The sequence below is a fragment of the Mastigoproctus giganteus genome, chromosome 2 (assembly GCF_048544385.1).
Source record: "Mastigoproctus giganteus isolate SK-2022 chromosome 2, ASM4854438v1, whole genome shotgun sequence".
Taxonomy (NCBI): domain Eukaryota; kingdom Metazoa; phylum Arthropoda; class Arachnida; order Uropygi; family Thelyphonidae; genus Mastigoproctus; species Mastigoproctus giganteus.
In genome coordinates this window covers 98,524,256-98,541,577 of record NC_143576.1, presented here as the reverse complement: position 1 = coordinate 98,541,577, position 17,322 = coordinate 98,524,256, and the positions used below count along the sequence as shown (strand labels likewise).

Here is a 17,322-nt window from a genome sequence, read left to right as displayed (position 1 = left end):
CGGGTCTGCAAGGTTCCCATAAATTTTGTGAAGATGAGCAGACTTCACGGACTTGATAATCAAGTCCGTGAAGTCTGCTCACTGACTGTTTTCCACTCCAGAAAAACAGAAGCAATCACAAATCATGATGGAACCACCATCGTGCTTGACTTTAGGCGCTAAAAAATGTGGAACCATTTCTTCTTCATCTGATAGTTTCACATAAAAATAAATGAATTTTCTGTTTATACTACGGACGACCAAACGGTCAGAGGAGCGCACAATATAGAGAATACAAGAAACAGCACCGTATTTAGCAGTCTGGGGTTTGAACCCGGTCACTCAAAGCACGTGTACGTATTCACCTTCGCGCCCTGACCACTTGGCTACATAACCTCTACGCTTGAATCCAAATATTTCAAATTTGGGTTCATCCATCCACAGTAGTTTTCCACTCCTCAGTTGTCCAATGTTGATGGCTCTCAGACCAAGCCAACCGTTTCTTTCGACCTTTGGTTTTAACAAGGGTTTTCGGACCGCTATTCGACCAAGCCTTGCTTGTTCAAGACCAAGTTTTACAGTGGATGTAGACGCGAGAGTTTCTCTGTTTTTATTGAACTCAGTTCGGATTTCATGTACAGTAAGTCGTCGATTGCGTTTACAAATCGGTGTTATTTTGTGCTTCCGTTGTTACGGGCGGTCGTCCTGATCGTGGTTTGTCCTTTAAATTGCCAATAAAGGAACACAAAGTATTCCTTTAATGAAATTTAAAGGAATAATGGTTGTTTGTATTCCTTTTAATGAAATTTAAAGGACTAATGGTAGTTTGTATTCCTTTAATGAAACACCCAATTTTTTGAAAATAGTCCTCACGGAATAACCATCTTTATATAGAGAAATATCCATTTATTAGGCCTGTGTTTATTTGAAGAAGTTCGATAGAAAGAACCAGATTATCATGTAAGGTAGATTTGAATTCACTCTTGATTTGACCATTCCACTTATCCACTAAATAAAACTAATTTAAATTGTCAACGTAAATAGAGACAACTTGCAAATAATTTTAAAGTTTCGGCATCGAATACTGATGTACTTGCTTGAATACACATTTCCTTCCTACTATCGAAGTGAGGTAGTTTTTATACTTAATGCCGGGAATTATGGAAATATTTGAACTGTTGTTTTCGCCCTTTTAATTTAGTTTCATTTTATTTTGCAATGCCAGTAAATGTATGCACCAATTCAAGAAAAAAATTAAATTATTATTACAGAAGTGAGCTTGTATTACTGTTTTATTTGAGAAGTTTTGCAGATGTATTTATTTTTACTTTCTCATCTGGTTACGCAGTATTGGAAGTACTAGCTGGTCAGTCCAATAAAACTGCACCATAATTTGAAAGAACAGTGATTTTACTATAGAGGTAGGCCTGCGCAATTAATCTAAAGTAAATGATGAAGCTAAAAGTTCACAAGTTATGTATCCACATCTTTTATTTGTGGTGCCATTTTAGCACTCCGGCACGCCAGCCTTAATGTTTTGACACATATTATAATATTGGTTTCTCCACAGATTAACTCCTCCAGTTGGAGCGACACTCGCTATTCTTTTCTTGCTTCCTCTGCTTGGCTCGGGTCCGGTCTGGAAAGATGTGTTAGGACATGAAGTTTCAGTATGTGAAGCAAGATGGTGGATGGCGTTATTGCCACTTAACACCTGGGTGAATTTCGATGACATGGTAAGTACAGACAGTTAATTTAGCATCTTAACAGGCTTCTAACTGTGAACATGCCGATATTTTGAGGCAAAGGCATGTTACCACTAATGAGATATACCAAAACGCAGTTTTGGTATATCTCATTTGTGGGGAAGGTAAGAGGAATATAGATAAATAATTAATATCAGTTTATTATTAAGAGGAAACGTATCCCTAACATGGCTGTCCTGTACGTCCTAGGCCAGAGGGGTTTACATCATATAGAAACTCACTTTTGTAAAGTGAGAAAAAAAACATCCATCCAGTTAGATATTAGTATTAAAATAGCATAATGATGTGAGGAAGCCAACACTTTCTGTATCTGTCAAAAAGTGCCTATGTAGTCCAGTTCTTCCTTGAATTTTTCCAAATCTTTGGCCACCCATGCAACTCATTCCAACTTTCCTCAACTAGTAGCCCCAAGATAAACTTCATAAGGCCTGTTCCATTGTTCTTCCTTAAGACTGTATAGTTGGTATTGGTTCTTGTTCTACTCGCCACTGAGAATATTCTTTCCTCATTCATTTTATAATTCTCAGAGCTTTATACACTTCGTTCATACACCCCCCCCCCCCCCCAAGATATTTGTTATACTGTGCAGACCACGTTCTTTAAACTGTTCCTCAGGGATAATTCTTTGCACATTCTCCAGAAGTTTACATCTAAAGATGTAAACTTCAGACTTAAATATAATATTTTCAAGGTTTGTCGCATCATCGTTTTATAGAAGGATAATGACCTCTTCCTCTCTATTTGCAAAATTGTGATAAATCGTCGACAGAATACCACGTGCCCTTCTTGCTACCTGTTTACACTGCATGTTGAATTTCATGTCTTGTATCATGATCCCCAAATATACCCCATACCGACATCCTTCAATTCCTCTGTGCCTAATCTATAAACTACTCTTGGGTTTCTGTTCCCCAAATGAAATATTTTGCGTTGAATAGCGTTAAATCTTGAAGATCACTTTTCAGGTTCGGATCCTTCTGCAGCAGCACGGCTTGATTCCGATTGTTAAGCACCCTCTCAACCTTCAAGTCTTCAGCAAACTTTAACAGTTTCTCCTGTATTATTCCAGCAATATCATTTAGGAAAATAAGAAACAAGAGTTCCAAGCACTGATCCCTGAAATACTCCACTGTTACTCCAGTCCACTCTGAAGAATTACCCATTCATAACCACATCTCTCCACCCTCCCCTCCCCTCCAATGTTTTAGTTTATACAATAATTTGGTGAGGAACAATATCAAAAGCCTTACTGAAATCCAAATAATATACAAATAACGTATCATATAGTTAACATAAAGATGATTTAAATTTAATTACGCATTGCATTTAACACAAAGAATAATGAACTACGAGTATATACATGACTCTTTCAATCTGAGTACGATTTAGCAGAGACGAACGAATAAAATGCTTCCTAAAATACCACAGACGTGTTCACGGGGAACCACATCCAAAAAAAGCGTAAAGATTTGAGCAAAGTAGGTCGAGTTGGGCGTTCCGCTTGATAGCATCAGAGGCCAGAAATCGAGTTTTTAGTAAATTAAACGTAATGGAACCTCCCCCCCCTTTATGAATATAGATGAGATGTAAATCCGGTGCCAATCCTTATAGGCACCAAGATTAGTGGTTTTCGGAATAGGAAAAGAAAGTGACAGTTTATCTAGGAAGGCTGAAAATGTTGATCTTTCAGGCACCAATTGTAGATAGTGAATAAGAATAATTTTATAACAAAATTCGGCACATTGCCGGCCCAGGTGTTATTAGGAGGAGGCCTATTACTTTTGCTTTCATTCACTCTACAAAACATTAATTGTTTATTTAAACAAACTCTAACAGAATTTTTTTTTTACCATTATACCACGAAAAAGAGGGAATCAAACTTTGAGAATGACAAAATAAAGCAATCCATCGAATAAGAATTCTTTTTACTACCAGTAATCAAGTTTTGTAACAGTTTTAAGCGAAAAATTAAAATTATTTTATTTTTTTTGCTGAAGCAATCCAAATCGGAACAGTTCAAGCATTCAATTTAACTGCGTTCTGATACCAGCATCCAAACGTATTAAATCGAAACGCAGTACGCGAAGGACTCAATGTTTTTGCAGCTTTGAAGGAATTAGTTCGGTTCAGATGACTTATAATTTACTCGAATCTACTGAACAAATAAAAATAATCTACGGTTAATCTTGCGTATCCTTAACATTTTATAAAATTGTTGTCACTTGATGCGGCCAAATTTTGATCTTGAAGAGGAAGATGTTGCATCCTCCCCCTTATTCGCAATATTTCAGTCTCAAAAGTTTTCATAGTTCTGAACTCCCCACTTCGTAAGCAAATTTCCAAAAACAGGTAATGAATCCCGGAAAGTGTAGTGGCAAGGAAACAGCATTGCTTCCAATGAGAATCACTTCTTGTTCTTAAACCAGGAGAAACTTAATCTTTGCTGAGAAGTGAGGTAGTGGCTTGTCTGTAACGCGGTGTAATTGCACTTCATGTAACACCATTTACAACTTTAGTGTTTGTAGTTTTCGGTTAAGATGCTTTGGAATAAGAAGTCTCCTTCTTATTCCGTTGGTAGATCAATCTCGAGACACAATACCGCTGGGTTAGGAGATTGTATTTTTCAAAAGAGAATGGCGACTTAAGAATACCGATACCTTTTATACCGCTATTAGCTTGTGCAGAATGTGTAAACCCTGAAGAGAAAAAATACGATCAACGTTTCCGCAGTGTCAATACGACATAAGGAAATGACATGTTTGCTGAAAGCTAACGTTATTTCCTTCCCTATCATTATATCCTACGTAGCCATAATGATACACTCAAACTCCTTCCCCCTCAAAGAGAATAATGCAAAAGAAAAGAAAGGAAGCAGATCGACTGAAGTAGAAAAGGTATTTAGGATAATTTACTTGGAAGTAAAAATTAAAATGTCTTGCGTATTAATAATGCAGGGTATGCATTCTTTGGTCACTGGCCTTACAAACCACAGATCGTATAAGGAAACACAGAAGTTTCCTGTAATTGCAGTGAAAGAAGTAAAAAAGAACGCGAGGTTGAGATGAAGGAAAATGGGATTCGCATGCCGAATGAAAATTTTGCATTCATTTAATTTTAATGCACCTTTATTTTCTAAAACGTGAAGCGTATCTGTGATCCTTATTTTCTCATATGCATATCCTTGAGATTATGGTTGGGCGACAAGAAGAGATTTTCTGTCTTTGATCGCAATATGCTAAGACGTTTTAAGAACTTCTCATATATGTTTTATGTAAGAACTTTAGCTCATTTACTGTTTAAGTGACTTTCTAGCTACCTCAATCATTGTCATAAATATTATTTAATATATTGTAATGATTGGAATGAAATTCCAATCTATTAAAGTTTATTATTGGTATTATAACGCCAGTGTTTCCAATCTGTCATCACATAGTCATACATAATGCTCTTCAAACTCCAGTTTAGAAACCTAAAGCACGAAGTGTAAGTGAGAATGTTGTCAAAGTTTTAATATTCTAATATTTAACTAGTTGTAAACACTCGCTGCTCGATATAATTACTGTTCCTCGTGGTTTTTCTTTTAATCATGGCCGGGATCATTCCGTGTTGTACATGTATTATGCAAATGCATTTCTTTCCAGTTAACATTTAAGGATCAAGTTAAATTAAAATTAGCAGTGAATATTCTCTCTGCAGAAGCTCTATTAATGTTTAATATTTTATTGCAGTGTCTTATCCATACGTGGTACATATCTGCAGACATTCATTATTACTTCCTTGCTCCACTGGTGTTGTTTCCATTGTACAAGTAAGTTTCTGTTCGTTTTATACAAGTTACTCTCATTGAAATATAAACTTACTCTCATAATTCCTTCTAAAAAGTTACTTTTTTAACTGCCTGTGTATCACTATTATGTAACATTTGTCTACAGATTTTCTTTTAATGATTTTTCTCTTTAATTAAAAACTCTCAACATTAATTTCGAAAATGTTAGGTAAAAACATCACTTTTTTTTTTTTTTGAAGATTTTTCTTCATATTCAAAGAAAAACTACAGCGGTGAGTGAAAACGAACCCCTGAGATTTAACACAAAGATAATGGAGACTTCTATCTGGCTTCATTAGCTGCACAGTTTTGACCTTAACACCAACCTTTAAGAACAGCAGCCTGCAGACCGCGACTTGTTCCTCCAGTTATTGTTATGTGCTCAGTAATCCCTCAAAACGTTGAAGGAATAGACTCGTGAAGTGCACGCAGTTGTTAGCTTTCCGTAGGCTGAAAATAGGTCACAAAATTCCATGGACTTGTATTCATACGCGGGGAATATCATGACCATCGAACATGGCACCTTCGATATGGGGAACAAATGTTATACCAAAACCCATGATCTTTCGAAAACCTAAAATTGAGAGACCATTATTAACCACAAAGGACCTTATTATAATGTGCCGTAGCATGTTTTACCCCTTGAGTAACATGGGACCAAGTTCTATTTACTATACAGGATCAGATAACTTAATCGTCCCACGCATCTTCCTTCTTGGTCACTGTTTTCATCGTTTCATCTGACATACATTTTGGTTTACAACTTCAAAATATCTGATATAAAAAGTTAACAGTAGCATTCAGAATAGCTTCCTTAAACGTTTAGCATTTATATTTATTAAAATTTCAGTTTGATCGCATTTAAAATAATTTACAAGAGTATTGTTCTCTCTCTTGTGACAAGGAAAATCCTTTCCCTTGACAGTAGTTATTTCTTAAAATAAATTCCTCATTAATACATTGTGATCGCTGCTTGGCAATGGTTCCTTTATTGGAAGATATCTTATTAATTCTTACTGATAATCATACTAGAATATTTCTTTCAACTTCTGGAATCTCTAACCATGCTGATATAAATAAACAGCAAATCGAGAAATACCTTGCCACTGGGTGAATGACCAACCCACAAGTCTCCATTAAAAACATTCTTATTTTCTGGCCCGCTCTATTTGTATGTAAAAATGCTCGTTAATACCCATCACAATCACCTGGCTTATAACACGCTCCTACTCATCTTTGTTTTCCAAATGCTGATGTCAGTCTTTACTCATTCCATCTGCAAATCCATCCGAAATTCTATTGCGTGGGAGAGGTTTCTGAATAGCGGATCTTAAGTTGAAGGATGTGTGCCATGTATTATTAAATATCACATACTGTACTGCATTTCGATTACTAAATATTATGTTACACTGCTAGCTGGAACTTAATTTTTTCTTTATTACTTTTCGAAGAATTAACGGGAGAAATTTTATGGATGAATTTCAAATATACCTTGGAGAATCACTCGTCGCATCATTAGTTCGCAAATTCCTCCAAGTGGATTTTACGTAGAAGGGAGCAAAATATACACGAACTTGGCACAACTCCTTATCACAAATCTCATATTTTGATGACGCACGAGGTTTGGAGGACATAACCTTGTGTATTGTGATATCGCTTGTAACAGCCACTGAGATAGGCAATGCCCTCAGTAAAGAGTGCGTTGGCCTCTCGAGTATGAAAGACTTGAGCTTTTTGCCAGTATTGCAGTACACACAACTCATCACTCGCTACAAATGAATCGCTTATTTCTAAAGATATTCAATCTTTCTTTAAGAAAGCAAATACAGATGAGCAGGCATAAATAAAACTTAAGAGAGCAGGGTATTTCTTAAATGGGAGGGACATCTTTGTCACTGCATAATTGTAGGTGCAATATCCGTACCTGTAAACAACCACGCAACTCAAGGTTAACAACCACTCCTGTTTATAGAAGTTCTTTTTTAATAAAAAGTGAACTTTCTCAAAAATTAAAAAAAGAAACTTGGTGCGCTTGACGAAATGTTATTTGTGCAGTTTTAAATGGCTTTGTTGGGTCTTTGAAGTAGAAATTAGACAAAAGTCTTAAACCTTACGAAACCTTACTTATTCCTTACCAAAAGGCAGACCTAATATACTAAAGTTTTTTTTTTTTTTTTTTTTTTTTTTTGTCGACATTTGAGATCAAACTTTAAATATCCTTCAAGGCAAATTTGGCAAGTTTCCTCGGAGATCTAAATGAATGACAAATGAATTTATTACTAATGGATGGTACTAAAGTGGTTTAAGCATTTTGTTTAACTTTCGCTTCAGGGATTTAATAAATTGATTAAATAATGTGTAAAATTATGTTGTCCTTCTGGAACTAAGTATAACTTTTTGAAACATTTAAAACAACTTGTATGTAAAATGTTTTGTTGATTGAGTTCACTGATGTTGAAAATGAGACTGTTCTCTGATTCTAGGTGGCCGATTGTTGGCTTCATGGTGATGATATTCTTTGCTTTAGCAGCCACTGCAGTTACTGCTGCAATCACCATTATCAATAACTTTTATCCAACGATATTGTATTTCACACCAGATGAACAGTAAGTAGAAAATTAATGTGCTTGATTTATTATATATTAAACGTATTAATCCATTTTTATATCTTGAAATATATGAAATACATTAAAAAACCAAAAAATATAATACTAATCCTTAAGTTTATCAGTTAACTGACTTTATTTATTGTATTCAAAGAGACCTGGATTTATTGACAAAAGCGGAGTTATAGTATTTAAATCAGGAAACCGAATTCGAAGTTTATTAAAGGATTTAAATTCGACGTAATTCTAACTGATATGAGCTGAAATAAGATCGACTGAGTAACAAGAAGTTAAAAGTTAATAAAAATAACATTTTTGTCCTATTTATTTTTCGAAAGCTTCCACAATGGGGTAAACAATGGCAGAAATAAAACCCAAGAAGTTGATATAGAAATAATTCGTAATGGTTGGTGTTCTGCAGATGTCCTTGTCTGCGTTCGAATAGACGTTTTCATACGAGCAGTTAATGCCATTCGCTCTATGAATGAAACAAATCTTGATATACTCTCTAACATTCACATTTCGAGGCATCAAATAATTAGAGCCAGCAACTACTTAGCAAGTACTAGCTCTAACTAATATATTAAATTAACAAATCTACAAGGAAATGTTTGGACAGGGCCTTCTCCAAGGTGGGGGGGGTTCTCTCAGTACTATTCTTTACACCCTTGAAGGTTCTAATTATGGCATACAAGAACGAGATCCTCTGTTATGCTGATGATGTAAAAAATCACGAATATATAGTTGCCTTCTAGCCACCTCAATCTCGTGTTTCTGAACATCAAGTATAAATTATGGACTTTGCAAACACTCTTCGACCGGAAGATCAACCCGACGAAGTGTCAGCTGTCATGAGTTGTTCCCTAAAACATTAATCCACTAATCTTAGCACTTTGAAACATCCTAATATCATCAATCGTTCTGAAAAACAGATCTAATGTCACTTTTATTCAACACTCCAATTCCATGTCCACTTGAAAACTCGCTGCACATTAAAATGTGTCACCTGAAATGGAGAGAGAGCACAAATTAGTTAACACAGTTCATAAATTGGCAATGATTGACGCTTCCAGGTATATTACGTCAAAGAAGGCTAATCATCACTGTCAAGATAATTCGCGGTTTTGGAACTAATGTTGCTGGAGAATTCTCAAATGGCGATAGCTGAAGCACTTTGGGCACCATTATAAAACTAGCCTGCTTCACCTTGCAAACAGATGTTTTCTACTGTAACCCCAATATATCTTAAATTAGACTCGTTATTAGCTTAGCATACTGATTTTATTCTGGACCGAATTGTCAGCGGTATTGCTCTCCCTAAAAGTGTTCTAAGTTTATGTAACACAAAGCGTTTCATAACATGTGGATCGTACATTCAAGATTGTTTCGGGGTCTGATGACCCCGAAACAATCTTGAAAGAAAGTTTGAGCATGTGTCCGATTCTCAACATTTACAGACCTGCGACTGTTTGGTTACTCACTCTTCTGTATTTAAAAATAACAATTAAGAACAAGCAGATATGTATCTCATAAAATGTATACCTTGTGTAACTTCGCAACTTTTTTTGCTGTAAAGAACCTTTTTCCAAATCACAAGCATTGCAAGATTGCAAAGTGTAGGTAATATATGCCTTGAGTATATGTTTTACTCCAACTTTACGATTTTGCAGGCATACCGCGATTTCGATAAAGGTTCTTTAGAGCAGATAAGTAAAAAAAAATTTTTTTTTATAAAGGCTCTTTAGAGTAGATAGTAGAAAGAGCTAGTTATTTTTTTCAATTGGCATGTATGTATTTAATTTAAGAGGAAGTATGTTCAGTTCAAATTCGAAAATCAACTCTGACCATTGCATTAGTCGGTATTAAATACACTATTTTAATCTAGGTATCTGCACAATTACAATGTACTAGATTAATTGAATAAATAAATATCGTAGCATTTCTGATGTGGCATAACAGCCTTAGTGTGGTGCTGTATTGTGCCAGATTTTTCTGTATTGTGCTTTGGTTGTTTTATGAGGGAACTTAAAATAGTAACTAACGTAGTGTTCGGTATTTCTTCTTGTATTTCGACATTCGTTACTCACATGATGTCGCACGGCTCACATCTGGCGAGTATGGGCTTGGCACACCCAGGGTCTCAAGCTGGATATCATCATTCTTCTCTTTCTTGGTGATTCCTTTCTACTTCTCTATTTTATTTTTGGTCCGTGGAGCATAAGCCCCAGGCTTCCTTGCACCCTATGGATTTTAATAATAATATAATGGTCTTTTCAGGGTATCAAATTACATTTTAACAAATATTTAGCACAGTTCCAATTTAATCTAATAGATGGCGCCACTACGCTATTCGCGATAGTGGTGCCATCTGGTAATCAAGGTGCAGACAGTTGATCGCATAAAAGTTAGTTTTTGAAACGTCTCTAGGTTTAACATTTTCTCTTCCTTGACATTTTTATTTTAAAATATGGCATTATTTAAATAATAAAAAAAAAAAACTCATGAAAATTGCTCTTTGTTCAATAAAAGCACTTATTCAGTAATATAAAAGCATAATTCAGTTCAATAAAAGCATTTTTATTCATTAAAAATTGGAAAAAGAAATGGGAAAGTTACTTTAAGCTGTAGCGCAGGTATTAAGGTTATCCACAGCTCCCGCGTTGTATCGAGTATTATAATACTGTATGTATAATACACATTTAAATAATTAATAATCGTTGTAAAAAGTACCGATATTTTGGGGAGAAATTTTCAAATCGCACATTTTGATCGGAATTGCTTTTTTTCTTTTTTTTCTCTTGAAACATAGTGGAAGGATGTACTAGCTGTAATCAGTCTTTATGCACAATAAAGGCCGAACAGAATGGAAATATAAAGAAACAACTTGTTTACTGGATACTGCTAAATTCACCATCTCGTAAAAAGACATTCGCATCTAAGATTCAGCTGGCCAAGACATAAAAGACGAACGTGAGCCATCATTTGACTTCTTCGTACTCCGAAGCCCAGATTCATTCGCACATGCTATAAATTCAAATGATGTGCCTCGCCAGACCATGGTGAACTTTGAAATGCATCTTCTGAGACAGTGTTGTGGGTTCACCGCTAAACCTTCGCGTAGCTCGAAACAAAAGCCAAATTACACACTCTCAACAACCATATTGTACAATGTTAATTTTACTGACTCTATTAGTGCTATCCAAGCTACATATAAGAATACGATGGATGATAACCCTTACATAGACAGATCTGGAATACTCTGACTAAGTTAAACCAGAAGAAACAAACTTTTGTTTGGATCCATGGTCACGATGGAGTTTCTTAAAAGGAATATGCCGACCTAGCTGCCAAAACGGCTACTGATCCTATAGACCAATCCTTCACTACATTTGCATCTGACTACATGTACATTATAAAGAAACGATGTCTTGAATAAAGGGAGCACATCTGGCAGGGTCAAGCCAACAACAAGCTACCTCGGTTTAAAAAAATATCTCAAACCATGGATATCCAGTATACGTGAGAACCGACATGAAGTCGTATTAGCCCGATAGGCCACACACACTTGACACATCTTTATCCGCTTGTAGTCACTGATCCACCTCAGTGCACAAACTGCAACACTCGTCTTACAGTCCAGCATATACTCATTGATTGCCCCATTTACAACAGTGAGGGACAAACTCGTTTTTACTCATTCAGCAACGAACACTTGACTATTGCTCACCTCCTAGCAGATACGCCACACATGGACAAAATCTTTACTCTTCTCAAAAAGATACAACACTATAACGCACTTTAAACTTCAACCTCAATCCATATTGATAAAAAAAAAAAAAAAAATAGAGCACTGACCGTTGAACTTTACTATAGTTAGGCGCATTATGGCCATATTGCCTTTGCGCCATAAAGCCCACAAACAACAAGCATAACCTTCGTTTGGAGACGTCTGGGTTGTCGGAAACGGAGAGCTTTGTATTATGGCTGTACAAGTGTGTGTATATACATACTTGTAAATTCACTGATACTCCATAAAACACAGGTTGTACACCGTTCCTGTTCTTCTTGCATTTTTAATAACAAAAATTATTACTATTTTTGCATCGTCAGAACTTTACTTTCAGACGAAAACAAATACCACATTCAATAACCCAACTTATATTCACCAAGTACTGTATGGTACCAGTTTGCACCAAACAGGGAAATTGGGAAGAACAAGATGATGATTATGACGAGTCAACTGTGTAGTTACGGAAACTTCAATAAAATGTTTCTTAAAGTGAAATATCTCATGATAGCGCATATTGTTGATCATTTTCCTTATAGAATTATTTAATTTTGCAAGGTGTGTATGCCATTTTATAGCAGTGTGAATATAATAAAAATTTAATCTTTAAAATTATCGTTTTGGTTGTTCTCAACCTTTTTAATACTTTTTCACTTAACAGGTTCACTAAGAGAATGCTAAATCTTGTCTACTTCCGTCCGTATCCTCACGTAGGGACTTATTGTGTAGGACTAGCTTTGGGCTATATCGTATGGAAACATCGAAATATGAAAATGAAACCAGTAAGTAAAAAACCGTTATTTTCAATGTGTAAATATTATCTGAATATAGTTGGCACGTATACTCTCAGCTTCAGGAAAATGTTAGTCTTATTATGTACAGGGAAGAAATGCCCTTCTACCACCACACAAAAACGCAAATAGCTGCTTTATCTCTAGGTGTCTTTCATTTCAAGAAGGAAACAGAATTCTCCCCTGAAATTCGAGTAGAGAAAGGAGTTTCTGTAAGAGAATATTACTTAAGATTCTCTCGCAGTAAAAAAGGAGTTTTACATTTTCTTACTCCAGATTATAGAAGAAAACTTGAGCGTATACGTTGAGTATTCTTGATGTTGCCTTTTTAAATAAAGATAAACATAAAAACTTAAATGGCTGAACTTAACTTTCAAATGGAGTAAATGTTGCCTCTTTGCAGATTGTCCAGTTGCTGGGATGGTGTGCCGCCATTGCATTGAACGTATCTATCATGTTTGGCCCGTATGAATGGAACAGAGGGTTCCTTCCAGGCCTTGACATTTCAGTGCCATACGCCATGCTCCATCGGACGGGATGGGGCATTGGCATCGCTTGGCTCATATACATGAGTGTGAGCGGACGAGCAGGTAAGTTATTGAAGTTCAAATCTATATCGGATTCTTTATAGTTAACACAAGCATTTTTAAGCGTGTTACAGCTCTTCCCAAATTGCAAAGTTATATATATCTTGCTTGTTATGTTCCATCCGATGCTTATTTCTAATATATCACCGATTTCCAACTGTGTCAGGAAAACAAGATTGATATTATTTTATTAAGTTGCTAGAATTTATTTTGAATATATAAATATTAATCGCGACAGCGGTGATGTTTTTTTAAAAAATTAATACAAATGAAAAAATAAAATACTTAATCTGAATGAATTTTAATTTGCTGATTTCCTAAAATAAAGTTCTCTGGCGTATCTTAACTGCATAAATGCAGTATATACTATTAAAATAATTGACATTCGCCTTGATTCCTGTTCATAAGCAATCAAAGAGAACTTAAAAGAAAATGGAAGAATTTAGCATTGCTATTTTCTGAATTGCTTAAAATATCCTTAAAGCACAGTTTACAGTTTGCATAAAAATCCATTAAGTTAGTTGTAATGCAGTTAAAAAGTGCCTTAAACGTAGAAAGGGCATCGGTGGAATATTTTTCTCTCAAATAATGACGTCCTTAATTATAGCACAACTTCATTACCTTTCTCTCAGGTCTTATCAACAAGTTTCTGTCCTGGAAATTCTTCATTCCACTAAGTCGCCTCTCCTATTCCATCTACCTTCTTCACTTCCCTGTCATATGGACGAAGAATGCCTGGAGGCGGGTGCCACTTTTCTTCCATCATTACGACATAGTAAGTGCCATCCCGATTGCAATTACGTAATTTATTAATTATTTTAATTTATATAGTTAATTTATTACTTTCAAATAGTCTTCATTCCAGGGAATTAAGCCAAGTCACAGATTTCAGTCACATGCCATTTCTTCTTTGGTCTTTCAATTTTTCGTTTTATTTATTTATTTATTTAGATTTAAACGCATTACAGGTGATGCACCCGGTTACAGTGTGTTCCATCGTATGATGTTGTTCCATCGTATGATGTTTTTATAATTATAAAAATAATGGAACATTAATTTAGTATTATATTAAAAATAGCAAATAAATAAATAATATTTATAGAGGCCAAATTTAAAGTTCAAACCATTATTTACTGTAAAATATAAAAGCAGAACAATAATTGCTAATCAATCTTTGCAATCAAAACGAAATGGTATTGTTAAAAAGAAGTTTGGAAGTCTATCCTTCTCCATTCTTCTTGTATGTCCATACCACCTCAGCTTTTTTGTTTCAATTACCTGGATTATATCAGTTTTCACTTTCAAATCACGAATTCATCTGAGGTGTCAGCAGTTAAGCTTGTAACTCTTATCATTTACATATTTTTATAGTGTGCTTAGCGTATTATTTTAATATTTGTGCTATATTTTATTATAAAATAAAATATAGCACTTCTGTACTGCATCTTGTTGTACATAGTACAATACAAGTGTAGTCGTTGAATTCGAGAGAAATGGGTAAAGTAAATATACAGTGCAGCAAAAATAAAATTCCCCAACTTCCAGAATACACTGCAAAACATGCTGCATGTGTGTTTGAAGGGGTAAGCTTCACACAATCGCTGTATTCTAAATTTTGGGCAGTCTTTGATACTGCAACTGTTTCCACAAAGGACATGAGCTGGAAACTCATACTTTGTGTTCACTGTGTTCAAAGTCGTTTTGGTCTGCTCCTGTAGCCATGCTAGATCAAAATACCGGGCTCTTTGAAGCAATTTCCTTTCATGTATATTCATGACAGAGAATTGTCGAAAAGGGATTTGCATGTACAACTAACCAGCCGCTTATGTGTGGCGCTCCCTGGCTTTAATAAATTTCATAGGGTTTTTGTACCTAAATGTTTCTGTTATTCTGGCCGCCCCTTGTATTTTCTAAGGAGGGAGGGGAGGGTTGATTTACAGAGCGTGTTTCTCTGAATGATAGTGTCCTTAAAGCGGAATTGTTTCTTTGCTGTGCCTTTTTATTTTTAAAAGACTTTCAGAAATATTTATATTTTGATTACTGAGCATTAAGACATTAGCTTTAAATTTTATGCGCAGTTAATACAGATCTTAAACTGTGTACTAAATTGATTTTTTTTCCTAACACGTTTTTCTGTTATATGGGCGAGGTGTTTAAAAATGGGTTCCAGGATTGTTTATTCCTTACATCAAAGTGATGTTCATACAAGGTGATAAATCACAATTAAATTGAATTTACTTTTGTTCATCTGTCGACATATCCGTGGCACCTTTGTATAAGCACCACATAAAAGAAAAGCGTTTTAGGAAGCCCATAAAATGCGGTACACAAGCGCAGGAAGGTGCTTTAACTGGGCATACAACTTAATTCGTTAACAGTCAAAATGTTTAGTTTCTAAACGACCCTCGTACGTCTCGCCAGGTAAATTCACTTACCAGGAAGTGAAATCCCCAGATTTGCTTCTCAGTAGTGGGAGAAAATCCCCCACAGAGGAAAATTACAGCTTTAATTTTCACGAGTAAGGAGCCAGCTAACTTTACTGAGAATTAATCTTTCTATTATTATATACTTTCATAGTTTTGAATTTTCCTTAGAAAACGAATGCATAACGAAGAACTTCTATTGGAAACTAAGTCTACTTCAGTTCTTCGAATCGCACCAATGGAAGTGATACAAATAGTGGCTGGAAAGCGTCACTCTTACTGTGATGGAATTTGGACTTGGCAAAATCCATCCCGAATATTCACTTCTGGAACAATAGAAATTTAATCTTCAGCAGGTGCTTCAGACTAAAATTGATTCTCTAAGATCAAAACTTTAGCTCATTTCAGTTTAATTTCTACCAGAGAAACATGGTAATTTCTCCTTGTTTCTGGTTAAAATATCCTGAAATTAGCCTGATGAACAATTTAAGAATCTGGCTACTTTCCTAACTATGTCAAAACAACAGAACTAACCCTTCAAAGTTCTACTGATGTCGCAGCCCTGATCATCGGCCATTTAGAATCGCGAAACAGAAAATAAAATTTTTTAGTTGGACAGACTCCAAGTATAACTAGTTTTTCTTACATTCCATTTTATTGCTATTTTCGCACGAATTTCGAAATACTAATCACACGTGGTTAGTATTTGATTTTCATTCTTGTTTTCAGCGTAATTGGGATAGTTCCAACTTTTATAATTCCTGCGAATCCCGTGTAATTTTACATCCAATGAACACTTTAAAAAAAGTGGAAAATGTTCACTTTTCTTTTCCCAACAAATATTATGTCAGTGTTTAATTTATTTTAATATTTACGTGATATATTCATTTATATTAATATTTTAGCAATGTTTATTAATAATTAATATTCATTGTGCTTTCATTAGGTATATGAATTCTTGGGCAATCTCCTCCTGACAGTTGCCTTTGCGCTCACTTTCCACGTGCTGTACGAGGCTCCGTTCCTTAATCTAGAAGAAGTGTGGTTCCCGAAGAAGAGTAAAAAAACGGGCAACCCCCTGCCAAAGGTGGAGGTACCGGTGAAGCAAGTATATTCTAAAGACAGAAATACAGAGAATGGTCTCAGTAACAACCTCCAGGAAAAAGTATGCTCGACCCAAATGTGATAACATTATAATAAAGAATAGTCCCTTTCTCCGTGTACGCCAACTGGAGAAGAAAAAGCAATTTTTAATTGTAATGCATTTCAATGCAAAATGCTTTTAAGAAGCCATGTACATACAATGTTTTTAAATCTTAAACTTTAAAGTCTTTAGCTGGCATCTTTACTTTCTGATGATTTGTGGTTTACCTCATAGATAAACAGGCAGAAGAGGATGCCTATCAGCATAAACGTGCTCATTTAGTCAAATAGAGACATTCTAAAGAACTGTTCATATTATGGAATCCTATTGACTTCAGCGACCAAGCATGAACCACCATGAATCTTGTATGTCAATTACTTCAATCAGTTTTCAAGTGACAAGAAACGCTAAAA

General features: G+C 35.3%; 1 protein-coding gene across 1 annotated transcript in view; it reads left to right on the top strand.

Annotated features, from left to right (window-relative positions):
* The window catches only part of LOC150089452 (nose resistant to fluoxetine protein 6-like), a 73,192-nt gene extending 56,207 nt beyond the window's left edge, over window positions 1-16,985 (top strand). The window contains exons 9-15 of the mRNA XM_090389987.1: window positions 1,550-1,715; window positions 5,474-5,553; window positions 8,055-8,177; window positions 12,626-12,746; window positions 13,159-13,345; window positions 13,975-14,117; window positions 16,712-16,985. Of these exons, the coding sequence (XP_090246113.1) occupies window positions 1,550-1,715; window positions 5,474-5,553; window positions 8,055-8,177; window positions 12,626-12,746; window positions 13,159-13,345; window positions 13,975-14,117; window positions 16,712-16,951 (1,060 nt within the window). The 3' untranslated portion in view covers window positions 16,952-16,985. The remainder of the gene's footprint in view (window positions 1-1,549; window positions 1,716-5,473; window positions 5,554-8,054; window positions 8,178-12,625; window positions 12,747-13,158; window positions 13,346-13,974; window positions 14,118-16,711) is intronic.
* Window positions 16,986-17,322: the final 337 nt, after the last annotated feature.